A 17,146-nucleotide genomic window follows, 5' to 3' on the forward strand; every position below is an offset into this window, starting at 1 on the left:
AAAATAGCATCTATGTCAGCCAGATAGCACCCGGCAAATACAATGAGCAGATTGACTTTCTGGGAGGAAATATCTGACAAAGATGTATGGAATAGAAGACAAAGAACAAAGTATTTCATTTTGATAGAAATGTGTTTGCCATATTTATTCGGAGTCAGTCTAAATATTCGGAATGGACAGGACCAATCCAGTAATTTCAATACAGAGTGCATGAATAGCCTAATACATTTCAAGATGAATAAGAATCATTGACTCCTTGGCTGTAAACCAAGAGATTTAATTTGGCGATGAAGGCATCTGATTCGCTGAGGACAAATGAGTTCTGTCTAACAACACTGTTTGCTGTATATATGCTGGTTTTCCTGTTTCTTATTACTTGCTAATTTATATTTACCTATTTAAGAACACTGTAATTTCCCTTTTCCCCTAAGCCTTATAATACAGCATAAAAACGATTTTTACAGGAACACTCAAACCACAGACATGTACAAATTAGACTATAAAAGTGCAATATAATCTGACAGATGTATCTGGCTACTTGAAAGCAAGTTTTAAAACACTGGAAACCCAAATACGGGCGCAGCTTTGCAGAGCCTGACTTCCAAACAGCGTGCGCAGACTCGTCACTCTTCAACACACCGGGCTTCAAGCGGACTTTGCCGGAAGGGTTTCCCTACCAGGCGTTCGCTGCCGCCGCTACACCCGAGAGCTCTGCCGCAGTTGACGCCGCCGCCACCTCCTCTCACACGCAGCGGGCCGGCCCGGGCAGACACGTCCAAGGCCGGAGGAGGAATCGCGGGTCGCTGCCCCGGCTCCAGGGAGGCCGCGTTAACGTTTCACCTCAGGCTCGCGGCCGGGCGGCAACTGCTCCCCTCAGCCGCGCGACCGCCCGGGCGACACCTGTCCCGCCACCGCGGCGGCAGCCAATCGGCTCCAGGGAGGCTGCCCGGGAGCGGAGCGGGGCGGGGCGGGGCGGGGCCTCGGGGAGCGGGCGGGCGAGGGGCTGTGGGCGCCAGGCGCGCTCCCCCACCCGCAGTTGTCGCAGCTCCCCCGGCTGCCGCCCTCTTGGCCGCGCCGCGCCCCTCCCCTCCCAGCCCGCCGCCCGCCTCACCCCGCCCTCTTGGCCCAGTGCCCGTCCCGCCTCCCCGCTCCTGGCCGCTGTCCCGCTGGCCGCCTTGCAGCCCGGTGTATGTGCGGCAACAACATGTCGGCACCGCTCCCCGCCATCGTTCCGGCCGCCAGGAAGGCGACGGCTGCCGTGAGTGCGAGCAGGGGTGCGAGCCGCCGGGAGGCGCCGGCGGGCAGGGGTCCGCCCTGGCGGGTGGCGGCCCCCGCCGCGCTTTGTTCTCTGCCGTGACCTCAGCCGCGGGTGGGGGCGGCCGCAGCGGCCCCACGGCCTGAAGGCGACGCCGCGGTTACAGGCCCGGCGGTGAGGGAGTACGGCGGGGCGGCCCGGGCAGGCTGACAGGTCTCCCCTGTTACTGTACCGCAGGGCTCGGGGCTGGGATGCCGCTCCACTCGCGGCCGCAGTCAGCGCTGGCGGGGAAGGTCACCGGTGTCGGCGGGGGGCCCCGCGGCGCCGTGTGGCGGCTTAGGGCGGGTGCGCCCGCTGATGGCGGCGTGGAGGCCGAGGGGAGCGCAGGGTGGGAAGTGAACTAAGCGGAGTTTTCCTCAGAGAAAGTCGTGTCGTGCTTCGAACTCTGTGTGATTTTGTGGGGGCTCTGTGGTTCGTGGGTTGGCTGCGTTTATTGTTTAGTGATCTTAAACCACCGTGGTGTTTTTGTTATTTTGTTTTTTTCCTTTAGGTCATTTTTCTTCATGGACTGGGAGATACCGGGTACGTATTCTGATCTGTTGCGTATTTAATAGTTATTGCCGTTTCAAATATAAGGCTGCATGTTTTAAAGGTATGGGCTGTTAAAAGTTATTTAAGGTTCTTATTTTGCCCTTACTTGACTGTAGTGGCTAAAAACAGGTGAAACTTCATGTGTGTTTGAATGATGGTGGCAGCTATTTATTTAAAATTTCCCAGCGTAACTCCTCAAGAGCTTTTTCTTTCTTTTCTGTCACTTACCTAATTTGTTCTGAATGTGTTCACTCTTTTGTTCTTGAGTTGAACTTGGTGGAAAAATAACTCTGTGGCTTTCTGATCTTTCACTTCCCTGAGAGTGGGTTTCTTTTATTTCTTGAGCTTGTATAAATCTAGACTTCTCTTTTTTCCAGACTAGTGGATTGCTGGTTTTCTAGGAGGTGCAGTTAGGCCATGATTTCTTCTTCAGTATGCCACACATTAAAATCGAGGCTTACTTACTCATCTGTGCAAACTCCTAAGTAGTCACCTAGTGTCTACAGGTTTCTCTTTCTGAAATATGGTCTTCAGACTCAAAAAAAACCTCAGAACAATCTGTGAATTACCTTGTTTGCTTTGTTTGTGTCATTTCCACATTTGAGTAAAAACAGAAAGAGTAGGGAATTTCTGGGAGGTGTTATAGGTGTGGTAAAATGTTTCACTTTAAAGCTTGTGTGTGTCGAGGTATAAGCATACATTCATTAAAACCATTGAATCAACAAGTAGGAGTGTGTTGAAACTTTTTTTGGTAGAAGGCTTCGAAGGAATTGGTACTTAGATACTGAAAATAAGCATGAATGCTTTGTGTATTGTCCTTCATTATGAGCGCAATTATGTAGTATTGTTTTTAAGAACTTCATTTTTTTATGTGTAGTTTGAATGTTGCTTCTAGATTGAAACTTGCAATGTTTAAGACAAACTTTTTCTGGAGGACTTAAAAAAAAAAAAGGTAAGCTGTCAAATTTGAAACACAAGTAAGCTGGACATTTAATAAGTTAAAAAGAGTGAAGTCCTTGCACTTGCCAGTATTGTGGAAGTGGAGATGTTTGCTCTTATTTATTGTGCTGACCACCTTGTTTGCATTATCTGCTGGTTACACGCAGCTGAGGCAGCAGGACTGCCTGTGTCTTGGCACCACGTGTTCAGCAAATGATTGCAGAATCTTTTGAGTCTTTGGAATTTGAGTCCTTCCAAATCAAGTTGATGTTGGTTTTGGCAAAAAAAAACAAACCACAAAGATTTGCTCTCTAGCGTAAATTGTATTTCTTATACAAATGTGATGCAGTTTCAAGCTTGCAAATGCACTGGGCACACTGGAAATATATGCATTAAGTTATAACACCTCTGGAAATATGATGATTGAGCTGTATTTGTTCCTCTAGTCCACTGCAGATCAAATTAGCATAAAACTGCCTTTGACATACTGCCATTTTTTTTTTCAAAAAAACCATAGGTCTGACCTGCAAAATAATTTTTTGAAGAGAACTAATTAACAATTTTATAATTTCATACAGTTTAAACTGACCTCTTCGACTTCACATGATTTTTTTAAAATTACTTGGTTCAGTTCACCAACTGTAATTTTGTTACTCTGAGAAATGTCTAACAGAGGTTATGTTCTTTTTCTTAGTTCCTATATAAATGGCACTTAACGATTGGTACATACTTGTCAAAATCTGAACAAAAGGTACAGAATAGAGGATTGTTCTAAAGAGTCTGCTTAAATGTGCATACAATATTGCTTTTCAAATTTGTAAATTAATCATTATAGTTGGCTAAAAAAAGTCTTATTTCTCCTTTAGATTTTTATTTGGCCTTCTGTGGTACTGCAAATATACAAGAATTATCAACCACAATTTGTTAATGGTATATGTTTTTATGGATTGGCAGGAAGTAGGCTGAGATATGCAGCCAGTGTTTCAAATGTCTGTGCTGTCTGTGTGTTTGAAATGTCTTTAATTTAGGTAGCATATATTAACTTTTCAGGGTGATATTAAAACTAAGACAACATGCTTTTATGGCTTGTCTGGTGTTGGTCTGATTAGTTCTGCTGTGTCAGTGACAAGTTTGTTACAGGTGCTTTCTGCTTAGCATCAGCTTCCTAGTGGATGAGTTAGGAACACTGAATAATGAGAAAAATCAGGAAATACAGGTACTCTGGCATGTTTTTGAAAGCGAAGTGCAGGCACAGGCATTAGTTCTACACAGGTTCAGATTTGGGTGAAGCTCAGTTCATGTCTAGATGAACCCTGGAGTGAGTCATTTGGAGCTATTCATTTAAATTAGGTTTTCCAGTTTTCTGGTTTGCGGGAAACTTGATGGCTCATATGCTGTGCAGATCTTGCGTTATTCTCTGCATTCATACAGCATGTGCTTGAGATTAAAAAACTCCCTGCAATCTGAAGCAGTGTTCATGACTGCCTGAATCTGAGAGCATTCACTCTGAGCCAGAGTTAATAGGTCTGATTGTTTAGGTTGGCTCCATGTGGATTTAGCTTGGATGTCAGTTTGCTTCTCTCCTGCATCAAGAAATTTGGTTCAGAAAAAGCAAAGCTGATTGTGAAAGAAGCTGCTTTAACTCTACAGGAGCAGCAAAGCAGCCTCTGGGCCAGAGCTGTCTGGAAGCAGGATAACTGTGTTTGTGTGTTGTAGCCCCCAAGTTGATAAACCAGCCAGATACAGAGCAGGCTTTGCGTGGAGCCACAGTGGTATTTCTTCAGCTGTGCTGCAACTGTGATAGTCAAATTAGATAAAATGTCTCTGGCTATATATAACAAATATTCGGAGGCAGAACAAACCTTATAAGTTTAGTACTATATTCATAGCATACTGCAGTTGATGTAAAAATTTTCTAGAAGTGTGTTTATATTGATTTAATTCAGCATATTTCACACTTGCTCTGTGCTGTTGCACCAACTTAGAAATAAGAGCTAAGCCAAAATATAAATGCAATTTAATATCTTTTTTGTTGGCAGGCATGGATGGTCAGAAGCACTTGCAGGTATCAAAAGCCCCCATGTGAAATACATTTGTCCACATGCGTAAGTTGTAACTTTTTTTGTTTTACATTTTTCTGTAGAGTTACTCATTAAGACACTTGAACAGATTAAGTCAAATAGGATTTGGATGTCTCTGCATTTTGCTTTTATATTAAAAAAACACTCTAATGTTGGTACTGTTAAATGTTCTGCTATTTTAGGAACTGCTGTGTGTTTTACCTTATGGTAAAAGTGCATTTTTATTCATTTTTTGTCTTTGTTACTAATTCAGACTGAAAACATATTTGGAAAATGTTATGTGCAAAGTTAGATTGTTTTGATTTTGTTGTCACTGAGTTGAGTTGATAGTTGTCTTTTTTTTCCCCCAACAGTCATTTGTTAAAAGGAGTATTTTTTAATATTTTACTGACCATCAAATATACTTCGCATTAGGTACACGTACTTCTTAAACTCAGGGGCGTGTACAGTAGATGAAATTTCCTCAATATCCACAGCAAGTTTCAAATACTCACAGAATATTCATATTTTCAGCAGATACTGCAATTTGAGCTGCCTTTGTGCAATTTGAGAAGTGAAATACTTCTAAACAGAGTCAGAAGTCAGTAAATAAAGCATTAAGATTTATCTAGTATTTACTTAATGATAGGAAAAACTAGTTAAGTATAATCTTAAATTATTTGAACACAAAATTGAGATTGTCTTTTGCTCCAGCAGTCTTGTGAGAAGTGGAGCAGGGTTGATAGGGAGATAATAAGCAATGTTTTGGTGTATTACTGATTAGCTGGGCTGTGATTTATGTATTTCTTTTATCACGTGGCTGCACTTGCTGAGCCATTCCGAAAGAGCTTAGCAATATCTGCTGTTCTCTTGGCTCGTTGTCTTCTTTCAGTCTTTCCCCACATAACTTCTCTTCCTCGGTTTCAGTAGATTAAAACTATCGCCAGATGTGATCCATGGCATAGTCTCTTACAGTTGCCTTGGTGTGTCTGAAAAGCAGCCCAAGGGTGGGCATGAGCCCTGTGGTGAAGGCAGGTGCTGCTTCAGCAGCTTCAGCTGCTGAGAGAAGTGCCCATGGCCAGACTGGTACCCACCACTGTGCTGTGTCTGGCTACTTCCTCGAGTTTCCTGATGCTGCTGTGGAAGGTGCCTTCACCCACTGCGTGTGTGTGTGGGGCTGTGATAAATAACTGTTACTTAGAAATAACTAAATGAGATATAGAGATATAAAAATATGTATATGATGTACATGCATTCATACACATATATGAAGCAGACTACTGATGCTTTGCTTGTTCTCCATAGAGAATGGTAGTTCAGCCTAGAATATTAAATATGTTTGAGCTGGCAGGTTTTAAGAGAGATTTATTGAAAAGATGCTACAAGGTAGCTAATGGTAATTATGGCTTAAAAATAAGACAGAATTAGGGGTATGTAATTTCATTATGTAACTGCATCTGCATTATTAAATTTCAGCATAAATCTTAATGTCAGTGATGTTCATTCTCATTTCTAGACCAGTCATGCCAGTTTCTTTGAACATGAACATGGCTATGCCATCATGGTAAGTATTTGTTCAATTGCAGACGATGCTAATCAAAAGATAGCTAGGGGTTTGAACGCATTGTTCGTAATGAAAAATAGTGAACAACCCGAATGGCTGGTTTTAAGCACATGTGAGTATAAAAAACTTTACTTTAGTTCTGTTCTAAAAGGCCTCTAATGAGTATGCTCTAGTTTTCTTTTTGTATCTGTGGTAATTGTTATTCCTCAGGACTAATCTCTATGTCTTAAAATACAAAGCCCATTTTATTTTTCTTAGTGTAAGTATATTAGTAAGTATAGTCTATAGTCTGTATTGTGTATGAATTCATAGTAGTAGTAGGGAATTGATGTAGAAATATTATTGCTACTAATGAGTAATATTTGGTGGGTTGGTAGGATATTTAGAAACTGTTCTTTAGAACATCCATTCTGAATAGAGAACAAGAAAAAATGTGGTAGATTTCAGTGGTCTTAAACCAGTCCTCTTCATGTTTTTATTTTTGTGTTGTTTTGTTGTTGTTTTTTTAATTATTTTTTGTTTGTTTTATTTTTATTTTTGTTTATTTTTCCTCAAATAACTTGTTTTATTTTTCCTGTATTTCTTCAAACAGCCTTTTAATATTGTATGTGAAATGGATAAATTGAAATTCCTGCTGATATTTTTGCAGCAAATATCAAAACTGAGCTGTGTAATCTGCAGTAAAGTACAGAAGACATTGAAATTCAGAAAAGCTTTGTTGACTAATTCTAGACTTTTAGCAACACTCACAGATTGTCCACCGTTTCTTGTAATCTGTGAGTGGTTTGTAATAAAATGTCAGCTACCCTTTTATCTGGAAAATATCCCAATTTTATTATTTGTGTTTTAAAGAAGTGGAATGGATGCTCTAATGAGTAATGCTTTTGTTGATATTTTTGTAAGGTTTGATATCATTGGACTTTCTCCAGATTCACAGGAAGATGAAGCTGGGATCAAGCAGGCAGCAGAGAATGGTATGCTTAGGAGTACTTTTTATGTCTTTAAAAGTACTTACATGTATTCTTAAAAATGAATTGTAAGTCTGAAACAGATTTTCTAAAGACAAAATTATTTGGGAAGGTAATATGTATATCTTGTATTATTGCTGATCAAATTTAGCCAAGTGCCCTGTTCATTGTGTGTGGGTTGTTTGAGTTTGATTTTTTTGGGTGGGTGTGGTTGTTTTGTTTGTGTTTGGTGGGGGTTTGTTTGTTTGTTATGGTTGGAGGTTTTAATTTTTTTTTAAACTACATGAGTAAATAGAGTAGCTCACTGGCATAAACACTTCATACTCTCAAATATGAAATGTACATGGGAACCAGTGTCCTTTTATTTAAAGAGCTTCCGGGTAGCACAGTAGGTTAGAGCTGTATGAGCATCTGCCTCTGATGCTGAGTGGTTAGAAGAGGATACCATCTTCCCAGTAGTGGGGCTTTTGCAAGACTTACTTGCATGTTTTTCTTTTTGGAAATGGTACAGTGGCACTGGAATTTCTGATCATGCTCTAGATCTTTTGATACTTTTAAATGTACAGCAGACTAGATTTTCTTTCACTAGCTTTCTATTGACATCAGGGAGAAAGTCTCTCTCCTTTTCTAGACTTTCTATAGAACAGAGTGGTTTTTAACTACTGGCCTTTATTTATGTTGTAGTTAAAGCACTGATAGATCAAGAAGTAAAAAATGGAATTCCTTCTAATCGAATTATTCTGGGAGGCTTTTCTCAGGTAAGGTGTGATTGGAAAGAACTGTGTATTTTTCTATGGAGGTAACCTAGCTTTCCTAACATGGGAAATCCAGGAACTTGAACTGAAAAGAACTAATGTTAGGTGCTTCTAAAATTTTAAAATGTCAGTTTTCCTTAACAAATTAAGCCTTTTAGTTTTATGCAAATAATTACTCTTCACTGGAAAATTACATATATGTGGAAAAAAAGTACTAAAATTAATAGTCTGTTTAAAAGTCCATATGCACCTAACTTACATAGCTTTGCTTGAAAATCTTGATAGTATTTTTAATTTCATTTGGTAGGTATTTGATGGTTTGGTTGTATTTGGGAAATTCTGTGGTAGTCAGGTTTATAGATTAATTAATTGATCCATACACCGGCTCCCTAGTCTGTGTGCAAGTAAATTAAAATATTGAAGTTGTGCTGATACTGTCGTGACAGTTCTGTATTTTATTTTTTGTTTTGTTTTCCAGCTGTTAGTTATGATAATTTGCTGTTTTACTTCTAATCGATCACATGGAATTAGTTAAGGGGGTGAAGCATAATAAATGTACAGAAGTATCTGTTTTAGTGCTGGTTCTAAGGAGTAATAGTTTGGAGTGGAAAAACACCTTTAAATTAAAAACCAGAGATCTTGAAACAAACATTAGAAGGAATATTACCATCACCATTCTAATGCCTATATCTGTTTCTCATAGGGAGGTGCTTTGTCATTGTATACAGCTCTTACAACACAACAAAAATTAGCAGGTGTTGTAGCCCTCAGCTGTTGGCTTCCTCTACGGGCTTCTTTTCCTCAGGTATTTATGGTTCTTTCGTAAGCTTATTTGCAGTTGGGGAATGAGTGCATTTGAAGATTGTATCTTGTGCAGGAATTAGTGGCCATTTTTATTACTGAATATTGACAGTTGTTTGATAACTCAGAAGTTTTTAAAATAGGGCCCTGGACTTCTGGAGTTTGGCAAGCAGGGAAAATAAGGAAATACTCAGTAGCTGTCTCTACTTAAATGGTGTTCCTAGGAAACGTAAAGAGTACAGCAAATTTTCCTTGAAGATTAGTTTTCTATTTGTTACTTTTTCCATTTTCAACACACTGTCTTACTAGAGACCAGGTATTTAAAGAAAGTATCAGGTATCAGGAATCATGTTTTTCTGTTCCATAATTAGTGCCAAAATTTTAGGTTTTTGAACTTAATGTGTTGTCAGGCACAGAACTTAATAAGGAACTTGCAGACTATTCATTGTGGTTTTTCCCCTTCAGAATTCAACTTGCTTTGTCAGACTACAGGGCTTGGTGCCATGGGGTGATTTTATCTCAAAGATGTTAGCCTTACCTCCGTTTACTGTCTTGTCTCTTCCCTCCTCCAATTCCGCCCCTAACAGGGTCCTATTAGTGGTGTCAACAAGGAGATTCCTGTTCTTCAGTGCCATGGGGACTGTGACCCGTTGGTTCCTTTAATGTTTGGTTCTCTCACTGTTGAGAAGCTAAAGAGTATGATAAATCCAGCCAACGTAACCTTCAGGACTTACTCTGGCATGATGCATAGCTCATGTATTGAGGTAATTTTCTTAATATACAATGTTTTAGCTGTGCATGGTTTATTTTTTTCCCTCAAAACAAATACGTATTGGGTGTGGGTTTTTTATGTTGGTTTTGTTGCTTGGTTGGTTTGTTTTTGTTTTTGTTTTTTTTTTTTTGGTGTGGTTTTTTTTTTTTTTTTTTTTTTTTTAACAAGTGCTTGATGCTACTGCCTTATTTTAGTGAGTAACTGAGTGAATGGCTGAAAAAGCATCCAAGGCAAGTTTATGTGACTAGTGGGAACTTCCTCATTAGATGGTATTTTTGGTACTATGCTAGTTGATCTACAAAATAGTCTTTTTTTCCCCTGATTTTTGTTATTTGCTTATTCAAAAAAAGAAATCACTGAATTAGAACTCAGACTTTCCCAGTATTGATTCAACTTGGTATTTTGGAGAGAAGAATCTTGTTAGTTCTATAGATGGAGCCATCAAAGGAATGGAGAACAAGGGTTGATGCTGTGGAAGAGGCAGCCTCAGAACTTAGATTTATGGATCTGGCTCAGCAGGCAGCTGAACTGATGTAATGGTTTGCTGCTGCCAGAAGGGGGTGAACTGGTTCCCTCTGTCTGTGACTTTGTGGCCCTCTCATCTTATACCAGCTCTGGAGCTGATCAGAAATGTCTTTGAACTTTTTGAACTTGCTAAAATGGTGAAAGCTGCTGCCTTCAGTTTTTGCAGCTGTAGTGAGCTGAAGCATCAGAACTCACACAAAGTATATGGTAGAAGCAAGAAACAGAAGAGGAGGCAAAGAATGGATCTGCTATTTGTCAGCAGCAGTAACTTTGTTAATTTGGATTGCTTCATCTTGTGGGATCTGTACCTTTGGACAACCCCTTTGGGACATTTACACAGTTGTATTGCATTTAGGGAGTAATAGCACTGAGTTGTTGCACAAGTATATTAAATTGTGCTCTTTCTTACAACATTGACTTAGTTTAAAAAAAAGTAATTTTTTTTTTTTTTTTTTAATGTGGCTTGGTTTCCATTGGTAGTTCACCGTATTGCTTTTCCTTAAGGGAGGGAGCATCTTGAAGGTGAAACTGAACAATTAGGAGGAGGAGCTGCTGGCTTTTCATGCTGCTGCTGACTTGCAAAGTTTATACATGAAGCTACGGCCTTTGCTGCATTCAAATCCTGTCACTCCTCAGCCTGGTGCTATTCAGATCACTTGATGTTTAATAAGTAGCTTGCCTGCTCAACTTCAAAGAGAGAGAGGAAAAGTAGTCTTTGCTCTTTTTCTTGTATTTTAGCATCTTCTGAGTGCATAGTGCCTAAAGAGTAATCAGCCTTGACTTCTGTGCAAAGTGGTGTGATTTTATCAAGTAACTAATTACTCAGTATTTGTAGCCCAGCTGCTTATTATGACTGAAATGTTGAAACACTGATTTAGTGTAGCTGAATATATATTAGTAGGGAACTTCAACTAATAAATACTTTTATCTTTAAACAGGAGATGATGGATGTAAAACAGTTCATAGACAAACATCTACCTCCCGTAGACTGAAATGATATGCGAGAAGCCTTCTATATAAATACACCAGCATCAACTGTGGTAGAGTGTTAATCTTTTCGTATGCCTGATAGGAAGCATTACTTCTATACCTGCAGTGTTACTACTGTATTGCAAATTTATATTTAGGATGAGGTTTGAATAATACACATGTACAACAAATGAAAATCTTTCTAGTATTAATCATCCACTGGTGGGACTGTATGAATGAGGCAGCTAGGTAACGATGACAGAATGCAACCAAAGCATACTGTTTTAAAATGTCTGATTTTATTTTTTTGATTAAACGATTTGTACAAGTAATTAAAAACTAAATTTAAGTGAGCAACATCAATATGGCTGGTTTAGTTATACTTGAGACATGATTTGTTCTTAATACTCACTGAAAACACATTAAAACATTTCCTTTATGTAATGGATGCATAAAGTATACAACATGTAACGTAATGGGCATATGATGGTAGAATAAATGTTACTAAGGACAAAGCTTTAAGTATTATACATTGTTACTCCAGATAAGAAACATTGTTCTAGAATGGCTAGAAGCCAGCTAAGATATTTCTTACCTTTAAACCGCCTCAATTTTAGCTGTTTCATATAGCTAGATATTGCGGAAATTCTGACGGGACTCATTCCTTGTTAGACCATTGCTTGTCACTTATTATCTTTTTTTTTTTTTATTATTATAAACTCACATCAAATGCTGACTTGGAACAGAAGTCTGAAGAAGTGCATAAGATTAATTAGAGTTTCGTTTAAAAATTCCTATTTCTGTACTGAATATTCACCTTGTGCTTTGGTCTTTGTAGCTTTCATTTGTATGGAAATGTTGATGTATTTCACATGAGCAATTCCAGCATATAATTTTGTTTTATCTGTCTGCTTTGGAGTAACTAACTGAAAACAATGCAGCTGTGCAGTTCCGTGTATTGTTGAAGTCTTATCTGCAACATAGCTGTTGTCAAATTTGAATTATTTTTTAATAGAAATATAAGTGCAATTGAGATATAACTTGAAATTTATACCATCTAATACTTTCTTTTATTGCATGTTGAGACTTGACTATTTCTGAAAATGAACAAAGAAGTCTATTTTTGAATATACCATTCTGCAGTTCCCTAGATCAGTATAGCCTAGGAATATGAAGACCTACTGTGGGGAAAAAAAGTACATCTACAAGATGCAGAATGTCTCTCCTTTCAGAAGCTCAAAAATTCTAGAACACAGTGGGTTACAGAAATTAATGCACACTCAAGTCTTTGTAGCTGAGAGCCATAATTTACTTCTGAAACAGCTGTTCTTCTGTAGAGTTAGAGGTTGTCACCGCACTAAGAATGTTTTAAAAAATACACTACAGTTTTTACTACATAATATGCTGCATAACAATGTTCTATAATATGTTTGCAAGAAAAAAATTTGTGTTTTGGCTGCATATATTGTGTCAGAACTGTGCTTTATACCTGCATTCAAGGTACTTTCTCTTCTCCCATCTTAATCAAGTGGTCCTCTTACAGTGTATAGGGATTTATGTCTGAGACATCTGCCAGCACAAATACATAAATGGGGAATTACACTTCTATATCCCTTCTTTAACAGGGCTGCAGCCAGAAATCTGGCTTGTTCACGTAGTATGAATTCTCGGTTTTCAGCGGGTTTTTTTGTATGTATTAACCTTAATTTTTAGGAAGCTATTTTTCTTTTTTAATCCAGTTTCTCTGGATTATTAAACATCTCTTAATACGTAAAGTTTAAAAGGGTTATGTTTTTCTAGGTGGTATTGGAACACTTTAAGATATTCCATCTCTCATTGGGAGGGCATGTCTATTAACTGTGAAGTTTAATTAGTCTTTTTCCTCAATCATTCTGTTCTATAGATCTGCCAATTTGTCTTTCAGTTAATTTAGTTCACAGAAGAAACCATAATACTCTTATTGTAGTTGTGCCAAAGTTCTATTGAGAAAACATTATGTCCTACTTTGGAGTCATTCCTAAATTGCATTAGCTAATTTTGCAGTCCTGCTAAATGCAAACTTGGTAAGCAAACTGTATGTTATTTCTCCTAGATTTTAGATTTATCCTAATTCCCCTGTTGTCTAGATAACTCTCTGAATATTGGCATGTTTCCAAAGTTCTGCACAAGCTTCTAATTTTTCCTGTATTATTTTCTTGTTCTGTTTGTAAATTGTTCAATGATGTTCAGCTGTCTTGTTGAACTTCTAATTGACTGTGCATGCATTTCACGTATTTTTTCTTCTGTCAGGAGGAGTTTAAAACATTTCTAAGATGCTAAAATGAGATCAGTCCTAACTTCATTCTGCATTAGCTTCATAACACTTTCTTCAGTTTGGTGAACTATGTTCACAGCTTGTGGTCAGTTTCTAGTGCTTACACATTTTAATCCGAGTCTGCTTCAACTGTTGTCTCAGTGATGCTTTCAGATGTTTTGTCAGAAATGCTTTATGTGCTAACTTTGTTCAAATATTCAGCTATCCTAACAAGATTTTCTTCATACTGTTGTTTTGCCGTTTGCTTTATCTACAAAGAGCTGTGTTACCAAAGTAAATGTAAGTAAATGTTGTGACTTACTCTGAATTTCTGTATTCTAGGAAGAATTCTTCCCCTGCAGTGTTTCTTTTTTTTTTTTTTTTTTCAGGGGTAGACGAGTATGTTGTAGTTGAAGGTTGTTATAGAGCCCAGAAGCTCGAGGAAACTTCAAGGAAATATCCTGTCTCCTCCAGTATCACAGTGTCTATTTTGAGTTCCTGTCTTCTGTAGCTTCCCAGCTAGCTGGAAAGCTGTGTGTATGATCTTGTAGCTGAACTTCTTCACTGCCTGAAGTGATTTGATACTGGAATGGTTGTCACAATTGCATGTATTTTTAGGCTGAACGATAGCTCAGTCTGGAGTAAGAGTTTTCATAATATCCTATTAAAATGGAGAAGTTGAACTGTCAGTATTCTAAATGTGAATGTCATATCCTCATAAACTGCAATTTGAAACTGTCCAATAATGAAGTTTATTTTTTGTAATGTTAGACTTTCCCCAAAATGCATTTTTAATTTCAAAATGGTACTTAAATTTGACTGCAGTTTTGTGCAGTCAGAAGTCTGACTTCTTGCTGAAATATGTTGCCCACTTTTTAACAAAGATGTTGAGTTATGTCTTATCAGACAATCTTCCAGCCATTCTTAAAGTAAACCTATACTGAGCTCTGTACTGTGTTGAGGGCTGTATGATTTGGTCTCATCCTCCTATCTTGTATAATTACAACACAGTAGATTGATAACTGTACACTGCAACTGGTATTAGAACTGTTAATTAAATCATGTTCTCTGTAATGAAGTATACTGTATTTCATCAAAGTCATTAGGATGCATCTTTTATGTAGAGGTGCTGTTTGTGTTGATGAATGTGACCGAGAACAAATTTTTTAGATGTTAATGAAGCCATATGTACAAGGCCTGTGTATCTTAAATTTTATAAAGAAATACTGAACACTTAGTCTTTGTGTTATGAAGTATAAGCCATTTATATTTAATATAAGCATCTAAGATGTAATTTACTTGGTTTACTCATTTTATTTATTATAAGAACTCTTAACTTTGGGAGTTATTTCTGTAGTAAGGAAAATGTGAAATCTTTCCATTTTTATCATTGTGAAATAAATTTCAGTCACTGTTTGGTAAAGTACTAACAACTTTTTTCCATACTTACCTGAAAGAAGTCAAGCTTTCATGTGCTGTGAAATGGGCATTTCACAGGCTGCTTGCAGATGCATTGCATGGTAATGTATCCATAATACTACAATACAAAAGAATGATGATTTGTAATTACTGAAAAGAAAATCACCAATTTATGTTTTGATACCTTGTTGAGAGAATGCTAAGTATGATTTGATTTTTTTCGTATCCTGGATTAATTTTATTTTAGCTTGTTTTCTTGGAATTTGCAGTAATTTTGAAAGGTAGAAAAATGTAAGTATTTTCTGGTAGCCTTATTCTAGCACACTAAAGAGCCTCAGTCTTCTCACTGTGTACTACTGCACCTTTCTCGGGGGTTCTGCGATATCTGGGAGCCTTTGAAGTTACATTAGGCATAGCATACATACCACTTTATGCATTTGTTAAACAAGCAGTTTTCAGGTCAGGAGTTACATGATGCTCTTTATGATTAACTGTAACACTTGAGGCTAATCAGTGGTACATGTAGCATGGGGCATCCTAGAGAAAACTAGAGACCGTATAGGAAGAAATGCTGAGGAAACTTGGGAGGGAATGGGATGTACATGTAATAAAGGTAGACCTTCCCCCTCAAGCAGTTTAAAGCAACTGAAAAGCAGCTTGAATCCATAGTCTGCAATGTCTAAAAGTCAGTGTGGAGCACAGTTAGAGGTTCATGAATGTGTGGAAATGCACATCAGGTGCAGTGCTGTATGTGAATATATTGTGGCAACTTTACGGTAGTGTTCAGTTTCTATTTACTTTTGGCCCTGGCATCCCTGAGGAAGTAATTGTGAAGAGAAACTTTGCCTAGACTTAGCATAGGAAAATATTAGGATGTATTATTGTATTAAACTTTATCAAATATGGTGTGAGACCAGTGGTGGGAGTAAAGAAAGTGATGCTCAAGAAACTTTCAGAATGTCTATTGATTAACTTGGAAATGGGATTCCTTGAAGAATAATAACATGAGAACAGATTTTTTTCTTTTCCTTGCTTACCACTCTCATGTTAACCACTGTTTGCCTTTGGGTTAACAGATTTTATTAATTCTCTTTGAGTGAAACAAGTGCCTTTGATGTTGCTGATTAAAGCTGACTTAAACAGAGTGCTTGTATAATTTAATGGACATCCACAAAGTTAATCAGTAGATAGTAGTTTTCTCTTAGTTGCAATTACTAGAAAAAAGCAACCCATTGCCTCCTTTTTCTTTGCAACGCTTGTTAAACTCAATACTTCTAGCCAGTTTGCTGAGGTGTAGTGAACCTTGCTTCAGGCATCTAAGGAGGAAGTTTGGCTTCTCTGTGTGGAGAAGGTAAGGCTTCCCCCACAGGCAGTTCAAAGTTCTTTTTTTTAAAGGCCACATGTCTGTATTAACAGATGGAGTATAAAAGTTGGAATCTGGATGTTCCTTGGTTGTGAATATGAATGAACTCTTAAAAGTAGCTTCTGCTTGAAATTATTTGCTAGCTATGTTGTAGTATTTACAGTTATTTGGGGGAATCATTAAAAGGCTTAAATATTTTCAGTCTATGTACAAAACAGTTAGTAGAGGTTGCTACAGAGTAGAGAAGTCTAATAATATGACCTTAAAAAAAGAAAAAACAAATGCAAAATACCAACATTTCCTTAAATATTTTTTGTATTTAAATGCCTCCAGTTACTACTTCTAAGTTCACAAAAGTGAAGACATTTTGAAAAGAGCTTAATAACATACTGCAAACACCAGAATTTGAAAATGATACTTGGTCTAACTTCAGGCTGGACCATTATAATCTAGAGCTAGTGTGAGGAAACGGAGAAGAAGAGGGGAGGGAAAAAACACACCAACCCACAACAATAAAAATACCAAAACACCACCAACCCATCAGTTGTATAACCATAGAAACAACTAATCAAGATGCATGTTACTGTTTCAGAAATTTTTGAAGAAAATCTTGCCATTGTGAGGAATCAGAGCTCCCATTTGCTACAGCTGCCCTCAGGTATCTGTGGTTGGACTCATGGCATCTTCTGCAATGCCAGGGAGCAGTTGGCTGAGTTGAAATTCTGTTTTGGTAGAAATAAGTCATTCTTACACTGAGAGCTCAAATAAAGAGGAGAGGCATAATGGGTGTAACACACGGTTATATAAAACCTTTCGGAGAACTGTGAATTTTAGATTTTGCATAGTTCTGTTAACACTTGATTAGAGAATGG

At 38.0% G+C, this 17,146-nt stretch overlaps 1 protein-coding gene across 3 annotated transcripts; it reads left to right on the forward strand.

Moving 5' to 3' along the window:
* Positions 1-1,106: 1,106 nt before the first annotated feature.
* On the forward strand, positions 1,107-14,729 carry LYPLA1 (lysophospholipase 1). 3 transcript variants are annotated; one of them, XM_065832893.2, is made up of 9 exons: positions 1,107-1,258; positions 1,806-1,837; positions 4,825-4,890; positions 6,362-6,409; positions 7,313-7,383; positions 8,062-8,135; positions 8,836-8,937; positions 9,521-9,697; positions 11,169-14,729. In XM_065832893.2, the coding sequence occupies exons 1-9, from the start codon at positions 1,190-1,192 to the stop codon at positions 11,220-11,222; spliced, it is 693 nt and encodes a 230-aa protein (XP_065688965.1). In that variant the 5' UTR covers positions 1,107-1,189; the 3' UTR covers positions 11,223-14,729. The 3 variants fall into 3 exon arrangements, with proteins under 3 accessions (XP_065688965.1, XP_065688968.1, XP_065688967.1); XM_065832896.2 differs by lacking the exon at positions 1,107-1,258 and adding an exon at positions 1,379-1,429; XM_065832895.2 differs by lacking the exon at positions 1,107-1,258 and adding an exon at positions 1,448-1,468.
* The last annotated feature ends 2,417 nt before the right edge of the window (positions 14,730-17,146 follow it).

The sequence above is a fragment of the Patagioenas fasciata genome, chromosome 2, assembly GCF_037038585.1.
Source record: "Patagioenas fasciata isolate bPatFas1 chromosome 2, bPatFas1.hap1, whole genome shotgun sequence".
NCBI classification, from domain to species: domain Eukaryota; kingdom Metazoa; phylum Chordata; class Aves; order Columbiformes; family Columbidae; genus Patagioenas; species Patagioenas fasciata.